The sequence below is a fragment of the Thermobia domestica genome, chromosome 1 (genome assembly GCF_964235325.1).
Source record: "Thermobia domestica chromosome 1, izTheDome1.hap1.1, whole genome shotgun sequence".
In the NCBI taxonomy this organism is placed as follows: domain Eukaryota; kingdom Metazoa; phylum Arthropoda; class Insecta; order Zygentoma; family Lepismatidae; genus Thermobia; species Thermobia domestica.
Genome location: NC_137454.1, coordinates 186806054 through 186826629, shown reverse-complemented (window position 1 = coordinate 186826629; position 20576 = coordinate 186806054). Strand labels below are relative to the sequence as shown.

Below are 20576 nucleotides of genomic sequence, written 5' to 3'. Positions count from 1 at the left end.
TTGGTTTCAGAAGTCTGGTAAAATATGCTTTTTAAACATTTTTTTTTTATTTATTTATTTATTTTTGTTTTAGGAATTTGTCTTGGGATTCTCGATCTCCATTCGAAAGAAACGAATTTCTTAACAAATTATGTAATTAATTCCTAGAATGAAATAGGTTGTATTATGTAATTCGTGTATAAGTGCAGAACAGATAGTGATAATAACGATCTTAGTAGTACAAATATAGCTGTTACTGTTGGAATTAGATACGTTCGTAACATTATTGCCAACTAGTTGCTGCATCGTCCCAATTTCGTGTGGTGGTGGCGAATTTCAGAACTAAAGCAAGTGAATGATAAAGGCACAAGTCCTAAATGGCAGAAGTCCTAAAAGGCAGAAGTCCTAAAAGGCACAAGTCCTAAAAATCATATCGCGGCAGAAGTCCTAAAGTGCAGAAGTCCTAAAATGCAGAAGTCCTAAAGTGCAGAAGTCCTAAAATGCAGAAGTCCTAAAGTGCAGAAGTCCTAAAGTGCAGAAGTCCTAAAGTGCAGAAGTCCTAAAATTTAGGTCTAGTGCCCATATTTTTAGGACTTCTGCATTTTAGGACTTCTGCACTTTAGGACTTCTGGATGTCAACCCATTAAAATACTAACGAAATACTCGTACTTATATCGGTGAAAAGCTTGCCCGTCCTCCCTGCCCTCTTTCCAAACTAATCCTGCTTCCAAAGTGCTGCATTTTTCATTTTTTGAAAAAAAAAAAAGAGAGAGAAAGAATCCCACACATTAATATTAATTCAAAACGACGAACTCATGACCACAAAATGTACAGGAACATAGGATAAATCATTGCTGGTGGTTCTTAAGTAAGATAACTTTCTAGCAGACATTGTAAAAAAAAAATCAAAAAAAGTTAATAATGATAGACATGCCAGTTCCGTTTCACACTCTGAAAGTATGGTAGGCTTCCAAATTATGCGGATTTGATATCGGTTTCTGTTAATGCGACAAAAGGATGAAAATTATTGGGTAGGTACAGATTACTCTTTGTCTTGTCATAGTTCAAAAGCGAATAAGATACATTAATATAATTATACACTAATTATATGCTTAACTGTTCAAAATTTCAAGCATTTTTGTTCATTTTTTCTAGGTTTACCTGGTGAAAAACTTTTTAACACTGGCTTTTTTAATAACGAATTTAATCATAGAAGAACAATGCTGTGATAAAAGTTTTTTCCTCTGCATGTGGTGAAAAGTTTGTCAATATTCAACGCGAGTTGAAAGGTATTTGTGGGACCATTGTCCTTGCTGACTCTTCTACTCTGACAAAATGGGTACATGATTTTACGGGTCAGGGAAGGGGGGACAACTAAAAATCTGCCATGCCCGGACGCTCAATTAGTTGAAGCACCTCAGAAAATATTGCTCGTATTCAGGCCGTAGTCATGGAGGACAAAAGACTAACTGTGGAGGATATCTGTAATTTTACTTGATGTTCTCGTAGCAATGTGGAAAGAATCCTGACAGGCCACTTGAAGTTATCCTAGGTTAGTTCACGTTGAATCTCTCGACAGCTGAATGAAGAGAAGAACTCTTCAACGGTTATTACCATTGATCTTCTTACAAGGAACTACCAACAGATAATAATTGTTGGAATCTTTAATCATATTGGATGAAACGTTCATTCCGCTCTTTAATCCTGAGAAAAAAAAAAAAAAAAGGCAGTTCAAACAGTAGAATCCCCCTTTTTCGCCTTCATAATAATAATAATAATAAAAATCAGATTCATTTGAATAAGAAAATTTTCTATGTCATCTTCAGGCACAAAAGGGGACTGATTCTGCTTACCCTGTTTTAAAGGTAAAAACTATTAAGATTGTTCAAATGGTGGATACGTATTCCTTCCTAGGATGCAGCAACATTGGACAAACTTTGCAGGTTTTCTGCCTGGAAAAATGCATTCCCTCATCGATCCCGAATTGTTACTAACTTTTCACAGTATAAGACTATCGAAGTGGTCCCTCATCCACCTTACTCTCCTGATTTAGCGTCAGTGACTTCTGGCTCTTTCTAAAACATAAGGATTTATTGCGAAGCAGACGTTTTCAGACAAGAAGTGTTATTTTCTAGTATCAATACATACCCCTCCCCCATTAAAAGACTTCTCATACGGCTTTTATAGTTACAAAGATTGCAACAATTGCAGAAGTAGATATTATCTCGAAATATGACAAAAAGATATAATTTGAAAATGGAATATCATAAGAGTAATAGGAAAACTATACGTAATTTTGGTACACACCTGATGCGAATCTAAGAAAAGTATTCCCAAGTTCCCATAGAATCTGGGATATGTGTACACAAAGAAAGGACGATGGCTACTACGCTACCAGGGGAACACATGAGATCCTATGAAATAAGATGATATTCATTTTCTTAAACAGTAGACCACGCTTTATATAATACTAGCTAAAATGCTCATTCCTCGCACGGGGAGGATAAGAATCATGCAAAATATCTGGAAATAGAGAAATTAGTGTAAATGACGAAGAACAATATCGTTATCCTCTCCTGTTATGTAGACCCGCATAACATGTATGATTGGTTGCATATATGCTAGGAATTCTTAGAAATCACGAGGAACGTGCCTAAATTTTGAACTCTCGTGGACGCCCTTCGAGCCGAAAATAAACTAAAAACGGTTTCGTTCGGAATTAGATTTGATGAATATCTATCTATCTGTGTACAAAATTTGATGGCTCGCATTGACTCCTTTCTCTCCCAAAAGCTGATGATACAAACAGACACGAAAATCTGATGACAGACACAAAGACACACACAGGCATAGTGTAAGTGATTTAAAAGAAATATTGCAGTCACAACGCAATAACATGAGAACAGTTTTATTTGCATGGTTAATGAGTTCGTATAACTACACGCTTACGTTGAATTCATAGTTAATCTTTTGTATATAAATAAGTCAAGAACAAATAATATATCAAATTGAAATGTTTTAAAAGTTCAACGTTAATCTATCAAACTGACTGGGATTGAGACATAGAACAACAGATAAAAATCCCTGCAATCGTTCTTCTGTCAAGGTCATGCACTCATTCGCGATATTTAGGTTATAACAAAGTCATATGGCTGACGCAGCTTCAATCATATGATTATCATTTTCTTTTACTTTGATTTGTTCAGATCATAAATATTAACAGCTGTTGCTTTTCTAATGAAAGTGTTTTTTATATAGCTTCAAAAATGGAGGAAGTACCGGCATATATATGTTGTGTCTACATTCATGGATAACTTTAACAAAGATGCATCAATTTTGATTATTCTTTTTCTTTAATTTAAAAAAGCACACTTTCCTGATGATCTCACATAAATTTAATTAGAATATAGTGATGGGCTTTGGTTCTAGACCATGAAACACTTGAACGGGTGAATGGATGCAGTGTGAAAATCGCAATTAAGCAACTTTTTAATATACGCAAGTTCACGTTAACTTATGTATAGGGATTTTGATGATTCCTATTTTGTTTGAAAGAGTAATCTTCCCCGATGATCTCATATAAATTTTGTGAGCCAAACCTTGAAATTTCTCAATGGCTCACACTATTCATACCATAACTTTGTGCTATGTGATCACCAGGCGAGAACCCAGAAGATTTTTTTCTTGGGAGGGGTCCAAGGTTTGGTCACTACGTCTATGTAGTATTGAAAAACATTGTTCTGCACCCGAAAAGATAAGTAATTATAAAATACTTTCACCTATATTTTCAGAAAAGAAAAGATATAATTAGTTTCTTTTTATAAAAGAAAAAGTACAGATGAAGTGTAAGATCAAAGTTTCATGCTATATCAATCGTTTCCCTGCAAAACAATTATTGTTTTATTGAGAAATTGCACAAATGTATGTTGAGTTTGGAAATTTCTTTGTGTGTGGTGCGGATCCGGTGCAATCCTTCTGGGGTGCGCCCCTGGTGATCACATATAACTTCGAGACAGGTACACCAATTTTGTTTATTTACTTTTCGTTTGAAAGAGTATGCATTTACAGTGGCTTCATATAAATTTCATTACGACCTGATGATAATCTGCGGAACTAGATAAGAAACGCTTCAACGGCTGACAATGGTAATATCGTAATTGACCGATTTCGTTGTGTGCATGTTTACGCATAACTTAAACACATATGTACCGATTTCAATTATTCTGTTTTTTGTCTCAAAGAGTATAGTATTTCCTCATTGGTTCCATATAAATTTTATCAGGATCTGATGACAGTCTTTGGAGTTGTACCATGACATTCCTCAACAGCTGATAGTCTTAAGCTGATAGTATCATGTATCAAGCTTAGTAGAGTAACGAAGTTATACACACGTATCTTTCGCCGTTAGCTCCTGTACACAGACGTCATGAATCCGAATGAGTGTAAAGCACCTTTCAGTGGTCTTCATACGCATAGAATGGATTTCCACCGCAATAGCTTTTTGCGTGGCTGTAGCACAGTTGCCATAACTTGATAACATGACCCTCGTATAATGAGTAATTGTATTTATTACAAGCTACCTTACAACTCTGTACTCCATACTGTTATTATGTTCCATTAATGGGAAGCAGGGGAGTAGGGGGGCTGTTTAAATAGATTATTCATCCTCACGGTATTATCCTAATATTTGCCAGGTGAAAATCGTGGTTAAATGTAGGAAATTCTTGTCGATCACTAAAAGGACTCCCAACCTCGGAAGATGAGAGCACGAACGCTTTCTGATCTTGTAAACATTCCTTAGCACTAATGGGAAATGTCAAGAAGGATTCCCTGAGAAATTACTTTAATGCAAATGTATTAGGTTAGACCAGACGACCCGGTCTCCATAATATCAGGAATGAGGAAGTAGGGTACAGTGCTTTCATTTTCTTTTTCTTGCTTTCTAAAGATATGTTAACTTTAAAGCTGCTGAATGGAAGGTTGACTTTACTGCTTCTAGAACGTGTCTATTTTAACATGAATCATATCAAATTAAGTTTAATACACGTAAGTTCTCGACAAGCACGGACATAGAGAACTTGATTGCAATACCATTAGTTTTTTTAAAGCAGCTGGTATAGAGATTAGAGAAAGAAAAGGGAAAGAAGGAGAAAAACAATTCCATGCATTATAAAAGCAGAAAACAGAAAAATTAAAGAGGCATAGCTGTGGATTGTGAGTTTTAACCGAAGGGCAATTGATTTCAGAGGCTGTGTGGATGCGGAGCGCGGAAATTGCCTTTGCTAACGCAGAGGCGGCAGGAAGGAAACACTAAAAATAAACTCGAATCCTGTTTCTTCTTTCAGTTTGGGTTCAGTTTGTTTTTCAAAGGGTCTTGACTACTAGCTGGCTGACTTCTGGAATGGCCGTCGTAAACCATTTGTAGTCCGCAACTGATATTGCAACCCATTACAGGTGTTACTGCTCCCCCCCCCCCCCCCAACTCGTTAGTTAGATTTAGAAGTCAATCAAGTGTTATAAAGCTTCGAAGGGAAAACATTTTGCAGGTAGATATCGTCACTCAACCTCTTCAGTCAGTAATTACCATAATCCACTTTTGCTGCAGAAAAGGTTCACTTTGTGAGCATCTGAAATGGCCGGCTTTATTGAAAACAACAAAAACAAGCAGCATGAACTTGTAAAACAGAAGTGATGGCTATGATCCCTAATTTACTGATTATCGTATCGTTAAAATATATAATTTGTATTCAGAATGGAAAGGACCAAATAAAATAAATCAACATTAAGAAAAAGAAAAGAAAAGAAAAAAAAAGACTATAGTAACCTAAATCCTGTGACTAGTTCTTGTATTGGCGAATGTTTCCTAACCGGTTATAGAGCCAAATTGCTTGCTAGTAAAACGTGAAGCCATCCCACCTACCTATTCAATACACAATAAAGTGATCGTACGATACGATGTTCTAAAACGGAGGAACTACTTTTACTGATACGAGCGTCAACTCTGTTGGGAAATAACAAGCCATATTTTCCAACAGACTAATATAATTAAACAGAATCATATGTACGAATGTTGTTATTGTTTTGTAAAATGACATTCCCAGTACATCTACATATTATCTATATGTATTTATTGCATTTTTCATCTAACCTTCAATAAGTTTATGCAGAAACAAATCAGAAAATATATCCGATATTAGTGATCTACGAATGATATACAAAAGAGCAAGAATATATTGTATCAATATTATACCCAAAATCTGTACATTGGGTTTCACAATCATGTAAGTAGAACAGCCATATTTTAAAATTGGCTTTGTCTAGACACTTCTAGATGATTACACCTCCATATGCAAGTCGTAAAGCCCATATTCAGACACCAGTACACGATTGTACCTCGCTTAGATCGAGACACTTTTACGCGTCCTCGCACTTTTATACACTTTTATACCTTCCTTGCATGTTCGTAAGTCTAGATCCAGACACGTATATCTTAGTCTACTGTATCTCCTTATGCAAGTCCTTAGGTCTAGATTTAAACATTTCTAGGTTTTTGTACTTCATTATGCAAGGCCTTATGAATGATTTTAAAAAAATAAACGAAAATGAAATGAAATTTTTAAGTTTTACGTCCCATGGTTATGCTGGCGAGGCTAAAGGAGACGGTGTTGATGAGCAATGAATGAAAGGGGAAATTAAGAAAGTGAGAGAATCCCGAGAAAAAAAACTACGTATATGGTGTTTGTCCACCACAAGGTTCATTTAGCGCTAGCAGGGATCGAACCAAGGACACCATGCACCAGAGGTGAATGCTCTACCACTGAGCCGCTGCGGTCCCTTATGAACGCTTAAGTATGGTATATAAACAAAACAAAACAAAATTTTTAAAAATGCTGTTAGGAAAGCTCGTTTAGAAATCTCACGTAAACATTTCAATACCTGAATTAAAAAAACAATCCAAGTTAATCGAAGTGTATGTTTTCAGGAGGAACAAGAGAAAAAAGAAAAGAAAACGTTGTAATATTAAATGATTTTTTTGTTTGTTTGTTTGTCATTATATTCCTTGTTTTCCTCAAAGTTTTAGCTGCGTAATAAATCAATGTAAATCAACGTTCCTTCTTAAAGTAGATCAACGTAAAAAAACATGTATATGTCTGTCGACTCTGGATGTTCTTCAACTGAGGGCCTCAATTTGAAATATTTTTGTGTTGTTAAGTGCCTTCACAACTTCAAATTATGAATAATTGCTTCCATTTTAATATACTAATGACAACGCATGACGCTCTACTTACACTGGAGAGTCTTGTCCCCACCCCTTCCCCCGAATCCTGGAATGATGCCACTGTGTTGTGTTATAGTGTTGTTGTGATTTACGTATTGTTATAATGTTACGTACAAAAACGTACCGAAATTAAACAGCGAGAAAAAAAAAAGTATTGCAGCAGCGACTCCAAAAGGTGGGCGAAAGAGTCCAATAGACGACTATAAACTTTGTTTTCTCGTTGTTTGCGACTAAGGTCAAATAAAGCATTATAACTGACTAAAATCTTTCTCAATAATCTTATTCAGCTGAAACTATTTTTTTTAATTAAAAATAATATATTGCAGTTGGATTTAAGCTGCAATATTATGCAAGTGAAAAGCCGTTCGATTAAAAAAAAAAAAAATCACGTCCTCATTTGTAATTATTGAAAACTTTACTCAGAGTGGCTACAGACCAAATTCGAACCTTTGATTTCACTTTTCCATTCACAGACGTGTCAAATCAGTATTTAGATAAGTAACTAAAATACAACCGAAATTTTATATAGAAGTGAATCACTCGGCTACTAAATTGCAATTAATGGCCCCACATAGCGTAGTCGAGCGGTCCCGCGTTCGATTCCCAGTGGGAACACTCGGTAGAAAAAGTAAAAACTTTTTCAGGCAACCCATCCTGAGTGGGGGTTTCCTCATCCACACTAGGATACTGCCAGGATGGTACCTAACATACAAGTACTAGGGAGCTTCCTTCCTTCCCTTTCCTTGAATAATGGGATCGCCGAGGGACGTCATCCCTAATACTTGAAGAGCTACCATGGACATATATGCCGAAAACACAGACAATCTAATCCTAAACCTAAATTTCAATTATGATTTAAGACGCTATAAAACACTAATCTTATGAAAGTCATACGGAAAATATTTTATTAACTCAAGACCCGCATAACTATTCGTTTTCTATTGATTGAGTGACTGAAGTTTGGACATTTAGTCTCTTTTCAGCAACAAAGCTATATACGACAGGATTTTCTCTTTGAAGATGAAATCCGCAGCGGGAATCGAATCACGGACTACGCGCTTTAGCATTTTCTCTGTATCCTTCGTTTCATTCACTGGCATCTCATTCTGGAGAGACTTTCTTAACATGTTCTACTTCTTTCACATTGTTGTCATATTAACTCCTACGCACAATATAGCATAAATCACTGGATATAAATATAAAAGCGTAGGTTGAAATTCTGTCATCTCTAATACAGATCAATTCTGCACTGTGAATAGAAGCATGGTATTGGCAATGCATTGCAAAATCTAAGCTAATCCACTTTGTTAATCACCCTATAAAGACACGCCCACCTTGTGTCACGACTATGAATCTAGATTTTTAAAGCAGCAGGGCGTTGACTGCTATGCAAGTTTAATTCTGGTATTGGCTTCCAAGAAAAAACTCCTAAAACAAACAAACAAAAACACAAAAAGAAGTCCGTCTCGGATATTTCTTTCCGTTCTTCTTTTCTTTTCTTTTTTTTTTATTTAAATTTACGCTACAATATAAATGTAGTACATACAATGCTTATTACTGTAGGTCGTGCTTAATGCACTGCAATGTACTGTATTGTGTGGAGACGAAATACGAATTACGAAAAAGGAGTGAAAACCCACTGCAAGAGGTTGAAATGCGGGTATGAAGGAGAATTGAGAAAATTAACTGATGAAACTAAAAACCAAGGATGAAGTGTTAGTAAAGGTGAGATAAAAAATAATAATACTGGGGATATTAAAATAAATTGATTAGGACTCATTATGCTATATGAAGAAATTATATTCATAGGAATCTAAAGGATACCGTAGATAGGAAAAGAGAGCGAAGATTATCACAGTTGACAGATAAAATTAAAGAAGGGAACTTCTTATGTCAAAATGAGATTAGTAATGATGTAATCTGGGAGGATGCTGAGAAACTTAGCTTTCTCAGAAGAAAGAAACATTTAATTATTGTATTACAGTATAACCATAATATTAAAATACATGTGGATAATGGAAAACAAAAATGCCAGTAGGTCAAGAAAATCATCTCAATATTAGCTCACCAGAACGTGGATTGTTTCAATGCGTCATAATTTTTTTGAAGGTCAATGCTCTTTTATTTTTCATAATTAAAGTTAAAATCAAAAACATATGAAAATAAATCGCATTTATTTAATCAATAGTTATCAGAAAAGATTAATAGTAAACTTTTACACTGAAATCTTTGTTCTGAAGATTAAAAATAATCTATACGGAATATTAGTAAGAATAAAATAAGGATTAAACATACAAGAATGGCAAGTTTCATTACAGGTTATACGAAATAAAAATGTTCTTTACGTGTACAAACATATTAGCGTACTCTTTCTCTTTTTATCCTGTGGTTTTTTATCCTGGTCCAGACCTCCTCCCATAAAGCACAACATGTCTACTGAAATCGTCATCACCTATGTTCAACAGGTCTGATACTTGTTCTGGGATATTCGAGTTTTCAATAGCAACTTTCAAGGTTGTTTGCCAAGCTCACGCCAACTTTTTTTTTTTTTTTCCATTTTAGCGAATAATTTAGTGACAATGAAGAAATCTAAAATGTAGTAAGTGAGCCACATAGTATCTACAAAAAACGATTAAAGAAACTAGTAACCGTTTTCAAATCTTTTCTAATAGACTAGAAATTTGGGTACGTAGTTTATGACGTCATAATTGTCGAGAACCAAAACTTATACACTATATGAAGGGTCTTGAAAGCAATTATTAGCTCATATAATAACGTTTTGTGGGTACTATCTTGGTCATTTTCTATTATATCTTGGATATTCTTTATTGTCTTTTAAGTTATAAACAAAAAAAAAAAAAAAAAGAGTGAGCTTGGAGAAGGGCCTTACAAATAATGGAAACGCTGATGGGATTTCTATTGAATTTCAGTGAGACGTACGTATATATCACAACATGGTATTTGGACGTCTAAAAGTCGTCCTGTAATTATCCTGCAAAAAGCCCAGAAATATTCTCCAGGAAGACCCATTTCCCGGTACATAGGTGGGTATCTGGATATGCATGGGATATTCACTGGTAAAAATGAGACTTTCGTGAACATTCCAAAATCCTGGAAGTGACGTCCAAGAGATGTCCCTGTGTTACGTGGGCTTCCATTATTATGACACTAACGTATTTAAGATTATTATAGCTCAACAAGAAAAAGAAAAATAACAAAGACATCCCTGGTATCGCTAACTGTAATTCTTGAGTGTCTACTCGTGGATGTGGCCAACTGGCTAACATGTGTGATCTGAGATTCGATTACCGGTTCGGTATTTCCTTTGAATACAAACCCGTGTAATGTTCGGATCCCACTTGGAACAATACGCCTCATCTTATATAGCCTTGGTGGTGAGAAGGTACGCTAAACACAAATCAATCAAATCATATCCGTCTATTCCAGCTCTTTTAATTTCTAATTTTGCATCTTTTCGATTCACGATGGAAATAAACTGACCCCCGTATTCTACTCAGTTAGTGACCCCCACCTATCTGCGTAAATGGGCTAGAACCTACTTTCGAGTAGAACATGGAGACAGAACAAGAAAAGTATTATTAATTTTTCAAACTTTACTAATGTTATTCTTTTCCTTAAATCCTACAAAATTCCATACTAAATTCTCCTGCAGAAGTGTGCTGAGGTAATTGTCACAAAGTTCGTAATTGAATCTTTAAAATGCTGTGAAACAAAACAAAACAAAAAAAAAAAAAAAAAAAAAAAATTACATAAACAATTTGTACAACAAAAGCACTCTTTTACTCAAGACTGTATTCAGGGACGGTATTAGAGGTTTGAACTATGAATAACTTCTGAATGTGGTGTTTTGACTTCTTAAGAGATCACCAGTTGGAGAATGTTCAGGGGGAAGAGAAGGGTGATGTTCACCCTTGTTTCAATAGATCTCGCTAAATACACATCTAGATTAAATTTATTAAAAATCTGTACTGTAATGACATATATTTGAACTTGTGGTATTTTTTAAAATAATAAATTTATGAGCTACTATTTAACGATTCTCTCTATCGAATTCCATTCTCTTTAAAAACAGGAAATTACGATCTGTCAATGACGACGTTATTGTCACAATAAACTATACCAAAGTATCTACTGTATATATATGCCAGTTATAGGTTACTAAAAGAACAGGAGGCAGATTACAATGGAAGAATTATGTATTATTTACTACAACGATCTTGTTGTTGACATAAGTTAAGTGATGTTCTCTTTTAAAACAACGTGGTTATGGCTAAAAGCTCCCCATGAACGTAGAGAAGACAGATAAACAGAAACATACATGAAGTTCCGCAGCTTAATTGACACTTACCCTTTCTGTGACATCAACACTATATTTTCTGCCCGTGCTGGTCCTCCGCTCCCTTATCCCACCAACACTAACTTTCCGTTCTCCAACAATTGGTTTTCGCTCGTCGACACTGTTTTTCCGGCCCAGATCACCGTTATCCGTCATATTGTAGGGATGAAGCACAAATAACAAACAAACAGACAAGAGAACAAAACGTTGACAAAAATTAAACGAAAACTTAAAAAATGATAAACAAAAAAAGCGCACGCGATGTGTTTATCGCTGTTCCTCGCGTCTTCCTTTCTACTACGACACAGCACAAACAACTCGAATTGACTGACGCATAGTTACAAAACTGGTGTGCTTAAACAGAGCGCGCTAAAAGGTGGTGAGATAACTGAACGGAAGAAAGCGTTTTCGAGTTATCTCCCACGGCAGGATTGGAAAATGCACAAAAATTGCTACTGCTAGTTTCATATTTCATTTACAATTTTACGATTAGTTGCTTTCGTAAATAGAAGTGAAGAAGTTCGACCTATGTTCCTTGTTGTAGAATGGAAAAATAATATGAACTTGTTTTATTCAAGAAAGAAAAAATACGTACCAAATCTCTTTTTAACCAACTTCAAAAAAGAATGAAGTTTTCAACTCTACACTTAAGAAAGCTCACATAGGAAAAACCATGTTGTCAATGTGCTGTATTTATTCGTCAAACTTAACTACTGGTACAAATTTCGGGGATGAAAGGGAAATGTCTCCCCAATCTTGGAACTGGGGGACTATCCCCTCAATAATTTGATTTGAAATGTTTTTGGGAAGAAATGTGATGAATTGTGTTCGACTGACACAAAGGATAGTGAAATGAAATTTATGTCACTTGCTGTATAATATACAACAGGTTCAACTCAGAAATCAGATTCATGTACCGTAATATGAGTCTTATCTCCCCCTCCCTCCCTCAAAGAATAAGCCTCAAATCTGCCCACCTCCCAATGTTGAAGATAACGGTGCTCCCCTGATCCTCCACCGCATTGTTTTTCACCGCATTGATAATATTTTGCACATCACTTATAAAAATTATTATGGAAACAGCCTTACCGGCCTCCCCTCCCCCCCATGTTGAAGATAGATTTGCGCCGATGCACTTAACTACATGCATTGGAAGGGTTAAAAAATAAACTTACTTTCGGATGGTTGTTTCTGAAACCAGGAGTTGAAATAAGGTCATAAGGATCCATTGTTAAGACTTCATACCTGTTATTATATTCTTACACTTAAAAAAAAAATGAATAGTATTATGTAGGCATGAGATAAACAGTATCTTTAAATTATAACTATAAATATAAATCTAATATTGCATAAATTATGTAATATTTATCAATTTTAAATTGAAACAAAAACGAAACTCATTTTGACAAAACAAAATATATTTTCTTATATAAATGAAGTTATTACAATCAAATTTAGTGCTGGTAATTAAAAGAATTATTGTAATAAAACGTTAAGATTCTTCCAAAGACTCTTAGCTGCAAACCTTTACGAAGAAGATAAAGAGTCCAGATGAGTTTGGAGACTGTTCATCTACATTTTATAATTATAAACTATCGTTGGTCGAATAATTTATGATAATATCTATGAAGTATTCTATAAAAATTGAATTAACTTAGTAATATTAAAAAATAAATAAAAGAGTTGAATCTGAAGAAAGAGTTAGTAATTCTAAATTTTGTGCTATCACAGATAACCTTTGTATCACTTTTGACATAATAACTAGTGGAAAATGAATAGTTGGAAAGTTAATACAAATGTTAATGGATTAAAATTAAGCCTGTGAAAGTATAATTCATTAAATTAAGAATTAATGTCAGAAATATGTAATGGTTAAAATTGAAATTTATTTTTAAAATTAATTGATTATAATTAAAATTGAAAATGACAATCTTCACTTCCCTGCAACTGAGAATTGTCTTGAGTTGTGAACGTTAATATATAATTTAATGAATAATGTAAATGACATGAAAAAATTAATGTAATATTATGAAAAGTTACTATTTTCAAAAGAAGATGGATAATTAACAAAAAAAATTAAAATACATTTAAACATTTCAGAATAATTCACATGATTTCTGAGAAAAAAATTAAGGATTAATTTCTTAACGGGTAAAGTACAAAAATTTGAATTCTTTATCCAGTATAAGAGTTTTGAAATGCGTTACTAATTTAAAACTTCATGTACTGTCGGTGTGGAGTCATAACGCTATTTAGCGATGAAGACAATATAAGAAAGAGAGAGAAAAAGAGAAAATAGCTTTAACAGCAGGATTAGCGAGAGAGAGAGACTAGTGTTGTATTTACAAAGATACAATAGTTGTTATCAAATACTTGGAATTAATTAAAGAAGTGGCTAAATTGTCAGTCCATTGTAGAGTGGTATCTTATATGCAAAAATAGCAAAATATCAATGTATAAATTGTAGCAAATCACTTCGTAAATAAATATTTCATTAGATTCCCAACGGTATTACATAATTTATTTCTCATGGAGAGGAGTAGTACACTTTAGGGTGAGTTTTCTTCTGACGTAGTTTTCCGAAAACGTCTATTATGATGATGTTTATATTTTGTAAGTAATATTTCAATATTAACTGCAGCATGTCCTGATTTAATTTTAAACATCGGTTTGGGTTTGAAGTTTTTGTGCTTTTCGTTTTTATGCAACAATGCAACTTAGAAATTACAAAGAATGGAACCAACTATTAATTCCGAACCACAAACGGGGCTTGAGTACTGCGTAATTGGCTAGTGCATAGATCAACGTGGAAGATCGATCCTTATAGTGTATTCCATTACTCACCACAATCTCACGTCCATGAAATATAAGAAAGGTGAACGAGACCCGTACTTTTTACTATTTTTTTTTCGGGTGAAGAAAACAAGTATAGTGAGATTTCTTGCTAAGTTTATTATTATATACAAAATCTGTACTCTTACATGTTAGAGAGTACATTTTTATATATGAACTCCCTTCCTATTCATTATGAATGAAACAGTAGCGGTGAGCGTCAGTGTTATATTTAGGGAGAAAAGAGCTGTTACAGTGTATCCATTTTTTTTTCAAAATAGTAATTTAGATACTATATGCCTAAGCTATGTAAACATAAAATAGTCTATAAGCTATTGCCTATATGCTTAGCGTAAGCGTCTTCAGCGCAGGAGACTCGAATGTGATTCCCGGTGGGAGCTCATATGGTTTTGATTCCTCGTTTGGATTCCTCTTAACCAATAATAATAATAAAAAAAAATCTATAGGAGCATATCAAGTGAAGAGTAAAGCTTCGGTATACATCATACGATTCACCTAGTTTTGTAACATGAAGTAGTTTTTCATTTTACTCGTAGTTTTGAGTACCAGGGAGAATATATGTATGCACAGAATGATAAAATAAAGTTTTTGCACAACTGTATAAAAATAAATGCATAAAAAACAATATATCGGTATTTTGATATGAGTATGGAGCCTCTCCCCTTTCAAATTTCGATTCAAAACCAAAATCAATCCTTTGTTACTGACAGTTTAAATAAAAATGGTTTGTTTTAAAAAATCAATATATATTTACAAAATGAAGTTGGTGGCCAACTTACACTGATCCCTCTTTTAGACTTCCAAACCATACTATGCATATGGGGCGCTGTCCGTCTGTTGACAAGTATCAGAGCAAACACGGCAAGAGATATCGAGATGCGATTTTTTGCAATCGATTCAGCATACCAAGAACAGTTTCCATCTCCTCCATTAACTCTCTATTCAAACCGGAAATGGTTCAAATTAGACACTTCCCGTTTCAACGTTACCGTCATAGAACGAAAACGGTAACATATATCGAAAAGAGTGATTTTGAAAACGGTTTATCCACTTGCGAGTAAGTTCCACTTGCTTCGTTAATTCTCTTTTAGTACTGGAAGAGATTCAAATTAGCTATTTCTGGTTTTGGTTTCAACGTTTATCGTCATAAACGAAAACGGTAACAGATAGCACAAAGCTTTTATTTACAAACGATTCAGGATCTCGAAACAACATCTGATCTGATCAGGATCTGAATGACAAAAGATATTGCAAGCTGTCAACTTCGAATGCTTGTCCCACAATGAAGTGTACTCGGATATGGATTATAAGAAAAATTATTTGCATTTGGTATAATCTATTACTTATTCAAGTTTGCCACAACTCCCCCTCCCCTCCCGTAACATTCTTTATATTAAAATACTACATTTATATGTTTGTCTATAGCAATTGAAGACTTCGGGGCAAAAACAGGTTTAAGTTTAAAAAATGAACATGTAAAGGAGGTAGCTTCACAACGGTTTCTCATCGTCCGATTTTCTCCAAACTTAGCACATATATACTAGATCGAAAATAAATCGATACGTATTTTTTGTTTCTTTTGGAAAATAGGTTAAGGGAGGCAAAAGTTCCATTTTCAAAAAAAGGGACCGCCTGTTTAAAAGGGCCAATTTAAAGAAACGAAATTCTGCCGATGCAAAGATGACTTCAAAATAGGAAATATGGGTTTTGTGGTTTTTGCGAGAAAAGGGCTGCAGAGGCTATGGCCCCCTTCGAAATGACAAAAGACCCCGCACAATCCTTATGGAAATTGGATTTCGGTGGAATTGCTTAAAACCATGTTATGTTGTAGATATGGTGTTCTTGAGAAAAAGTCTCAATGAGCACAACCACAAATCACTGAACGTTTGGCCACTACAGGACCACTTTTATGAAAACAGCCGAAGATAACGTAACTTCAATAACTTTATTATTATTATTATTACGATCATTATTTACTAAATAGCTTCCTTATCTCTGTCCCTAATAGTACAAGATGTGCTAGGCATGTGCCATTTAGGTGTCCCAGCTACTTTTTAGGTACCCGATACTTGGCACATATGATATTCATTTGGTAAGTATGTACTTCAGCTATCTACAGTTTTAGGTACTTGTTACACCTAATTGATATTTGCAACTATGTACCACAAATATAGCATTTATATACCTGGCTCAGTTTCGGACTCTAACAGTCATTTGTTTTTATGTCATCACTTGGGACATGTCATATCTGTCATGTTCTAGGTACGTCCTTTAGATATATACTGTTTCAAATACTCTGACAGCACAAGATGTGCCAGGCATGCGCCATTTAGTGTTCTAAATTCATCTCCCACATTTGATGCATCTGTTGCTTTTTTTTGTAAGCGGTTGTGTACTAGAAGCAACAAAGGCATCAACTTTATCAGATGACAACTGTCGCCGTTCATTTGAAAGTGAATATGGAAGAAAGTAAATAGACACTTGTCATTTTGTTATAAAATTACATGGTGAGCAGATTTTATCTGATCCCAAACGGTTATCGTCGAATATACCCGGTTAAAGGAGCACTCTGATTAGCCAAACTCAAACGACCTCAATAATTTACCCCTCTACAAGCGCTCTTATCTTCATCGCCTCCATGGCCTAGTCGAAAGAGTACGCGGCTAGCAATCTAAAGGTTGGTGGTTCGCGCCCCATGTCTGACTAAGGATGCGCTGAGAACGCTATTTGTTGAAATACTTTTACTAATATTAACATTATGTAAATACTTGCGTCTTTGTATCTACAAGATCTGACAATCAAGTTCCAATACTAATTCTAATACTTTGTAAGTGCTAATGACACAAAATTGTTTATCATGTGATTTATGCTATGATTTTTTTTTTTTTTTTTTTTTTGCATGATGTGTGAAGATTTGGTACAGAGAGCATCTTTTCCCTTCTAAACATTGGTCTTCGAAGGTACCCTGGTCCCCATTATTATTTATTTATTTATTTATTTATTTATTTATTAAATGGAACGAAGAGCGAGTATTAAGTTTCGGTGTGAGTTAGGAAAACAGAATCTTATGTACGACCAGAACTATCTTATGTGCGATGCCTATCTCATGGTCGTGTGTTTGAATAGTATGCCTGATTTCGTGCAGGACTTGAAGACGTTTCTAAGTATCCTAGAAGTATATGTCCATCAGCCAGCCTGTTCAGAATGATAATGTGGAGCGTGTTTACATGACCATCTTCATGACGGAGGATGGAGGACACAACATATGATACACATGAACCACGAGATAGAACATTCTTGTGGTAAACAGTCTCGATCATGTCGTAAGTTTCTGTTGCTGATTTCCCTAACTTTCTACATAATTTGGTGTTCACCCTTTGTTCTATGGAACAATGCATGCAGTGGGAACTTAGGTGTATGCGACGACGAGGCACAGATGCTCTAAGAATCCATGACAATTTGAATCCGGCCGATGACCGATGTTTAGGAGGGCACAAATGATTTCTTTTCTGATTCTTCAATGTTCTGAAAATTAAGAATGTAATAGCTTTAACCTTGCATGATAAACAATTTTTTGCTATTAGCACTTACAGAGTACAATCATCAGTTCCGAAACTTTATTGTTAAAACTTGCATCTTCGAACTGTAAATGAAAGAAGACTTAGAAAACATGGAATAAGGACTATATGAACCTTCACCGGGAATCGAATCCGATATTCTGTATACCGAAAACGGAAATAATTATAACTTAGCTATAAGAAACGGATCATTCATTATCTTTAGCTGATGTCGCGTTTGTACTGTTCTTACCGATCTGTCCCATCTAAATGCCAGGTACTATTTGGTGTTATCACTTACATTGTTTAATACAATATAGTTATAACGAGGGTTCGAGTGCTGCAAATTTTAGTAGTTATGATGCATCTTTACAAACAGAAAATACTATATACGTATATATAACTTGGTTTGATGTTATAATTTTTTCCAACGTACCTTTACATTTGACGCGTAGCCCCTGTAAGTTATAATTAAATTGCTTATATTTTCATGACGTATCTTATACACTTGCATAAAGTAACGCAAAATGAATGAATTATTATAAATTAATTCTATAGACTTATATTCCCACATTTTATGCCATTCAAAGAAATATGATATTCTCTGAAATCACAAGGTATGAGGAGATTTTGATACTATTTTCGTGAACATGAAGACTCCTATCGTCTACATGGCTATTCTCTCATTAGTCGTAGTATTTCTACTTACTTTGGTGTTAATTTGAAAACTCTGATTAATTGCTACTCCAAACATTTTAGGTCTGACGTTAGTTCTCAATAGGACATTTAAAAGTATTTCAAGTCCTACATTTAATATAAGCGTACATGAAATCAAGCCCAACGTAGAGGTGGTAATGTTTCATAGTTAATTGATTTTTTATGTGCTTACCAATGTTGTTTAGGTTATGCGTCTTATTTACGTTGACCGATTATATATATTTACCTGCTGATATATATAGGTATATACAGTATTTCAAAGTTACTCAAAATTCATATATTCATAAAATATTCAAGCTGACTATGCACTGTATATTCTAGCATATAGATATATCTACATGCGAACGTATATGTATTTACATACATACATACATACGAACATGTATAGAATTAATGGTATATTTAGGCATGTGTCACTGTGAGAAGCTAAGAAATAATACATACAAGACACATTCCATTTCTTACAATCGAACATTTTGTTGAACAATGTATGGTCAGCATGTTGACTCTCAATCTCATTGATCATAGGTTTTTCTTTTAGATCAGAGTTTGATTCCTCTTAATTAATTCATGTAGTTTGCCAGTTCATGTACTCCCATATAGAATTGATGGAATGAGCATGCGGGAGAAAACAGGGGTATCCCGAGGAATTGAACGCAATAAGGAGGCAAAGTTAGTAAATGTATGGAATAAGCATAAAGGGAGATAGGTTTTCAACAAATAAATTAAACCCTCAGACTGGCTCACTTTATGTGTCTACGTTAGGATAAAACTGTCTGACATTTTATTTCGTTCAAGCCATCTTTGGTAAGTTCTATCGCAGGACACTTGGCTCAAAAGAAAGAAAGAAAAATGTATCCCGAGAGAACCTACGGACACAATTTTGTTGACCACAAATTCAAATGGCATGGGGCTCAAAACAGGGACTTTTTGCACCAGAAATGAGCGCTTTACCATTGAGCCATCTTTTCCCCTTTAAGCCTCAGGTATGTACTTGCATGCCTATGCTCTATTACTACCTGCGGAACAGTTTTTAACATACTAAAACAATATATATTTAATGGCGCGCTCAGTGCACAAGAAAATTTTGGTTATTTCGGACATATTTCATCTTTAAGATCTCAAGTTCAAGGTTCGTTTAAAGCTTAAAAGGTTCATGGCCAGACATTGTAAATAAATATTGTAATGTAAAACATTGTCAACTTTTCCATGTATGTGAACATGAACAAATTTTATGAAAATGAAAAGAAATGAACTCTAAAGAAGACGGTGATGATGAGAATAAATGAAACGATGGAATGAAGAAAGTGGGAGGAAAGGGATAACCCCGAGAAAACTCACATACATGGAGTTTGTCCATCACAAAGCTCACTTGGCACGAGCTGAGATCGAACCAAGGACTCCGTGCACCAGAAGTGAACTCTCTACCACTGTGGCACCGTGGTCCTCATGTACAAATTTTATGTCAATTTTTCGTACAACTTTGGTAGTTGTACTTGATTTCCTTGTGATATGAACACCCCAGACATAAAAAAAAAAAAAACTATTGAACATAATAAGGTCAAACATTTTGGATGACTTACCAATGGTGGCTTGAACGAAATGAAATGTCAGACAGTTTTATCGAAACGTGTACGTTAACAGCGGGCCGGCCGAGAGTTTAATGTATTTGCAGCGACGCAAATAAGTTAGTTGTCGCCCGGGGCAAGAACTCTTCTTAGCGCCCCCTTGACCAACCATACCTAATCGCTCCCCCAAATATGTGCTCAATTTTGCGCCCTCAGAATCTGGCGCCCGAGGCACAAGTTCCGCTTGCTCCCCCTAGTAACTTCCC

General features: G+C 34.9%; 1 protein-coding gene across 3 annotated transcripts in view; it reads right to left on the bottom strand.

Annotated features, from left to right (window-relative positions):
* LOC145691975 (uncharacterized protein ZK1073.1) overlaps positions 1–11960 on the bottom strand; it is a 463195-nt gene extending 451235 nt beyond the window's left edge. For 2 of the 3 annotated variants that reach the window (XM_081767277.1, XM_081767291.1), the window contains exon 1: positions 11628–11959. In XM_081767277.1, the coding sequence (XP_081623403.1) occupies positions 11628–11771 (144 nt within the window). In that variant the 5' untranslated portion in view covers positions 11772–11959. Of the gene's footprint in view, positions 1–11627 lie in introns of all 3 variants that reach the window. The other variant, XM_081767283.1, reaches the window with a different exon arrangement.
* Between the last annotated feature and the right edge of the window lie 8616 nt (positions 11961–20576).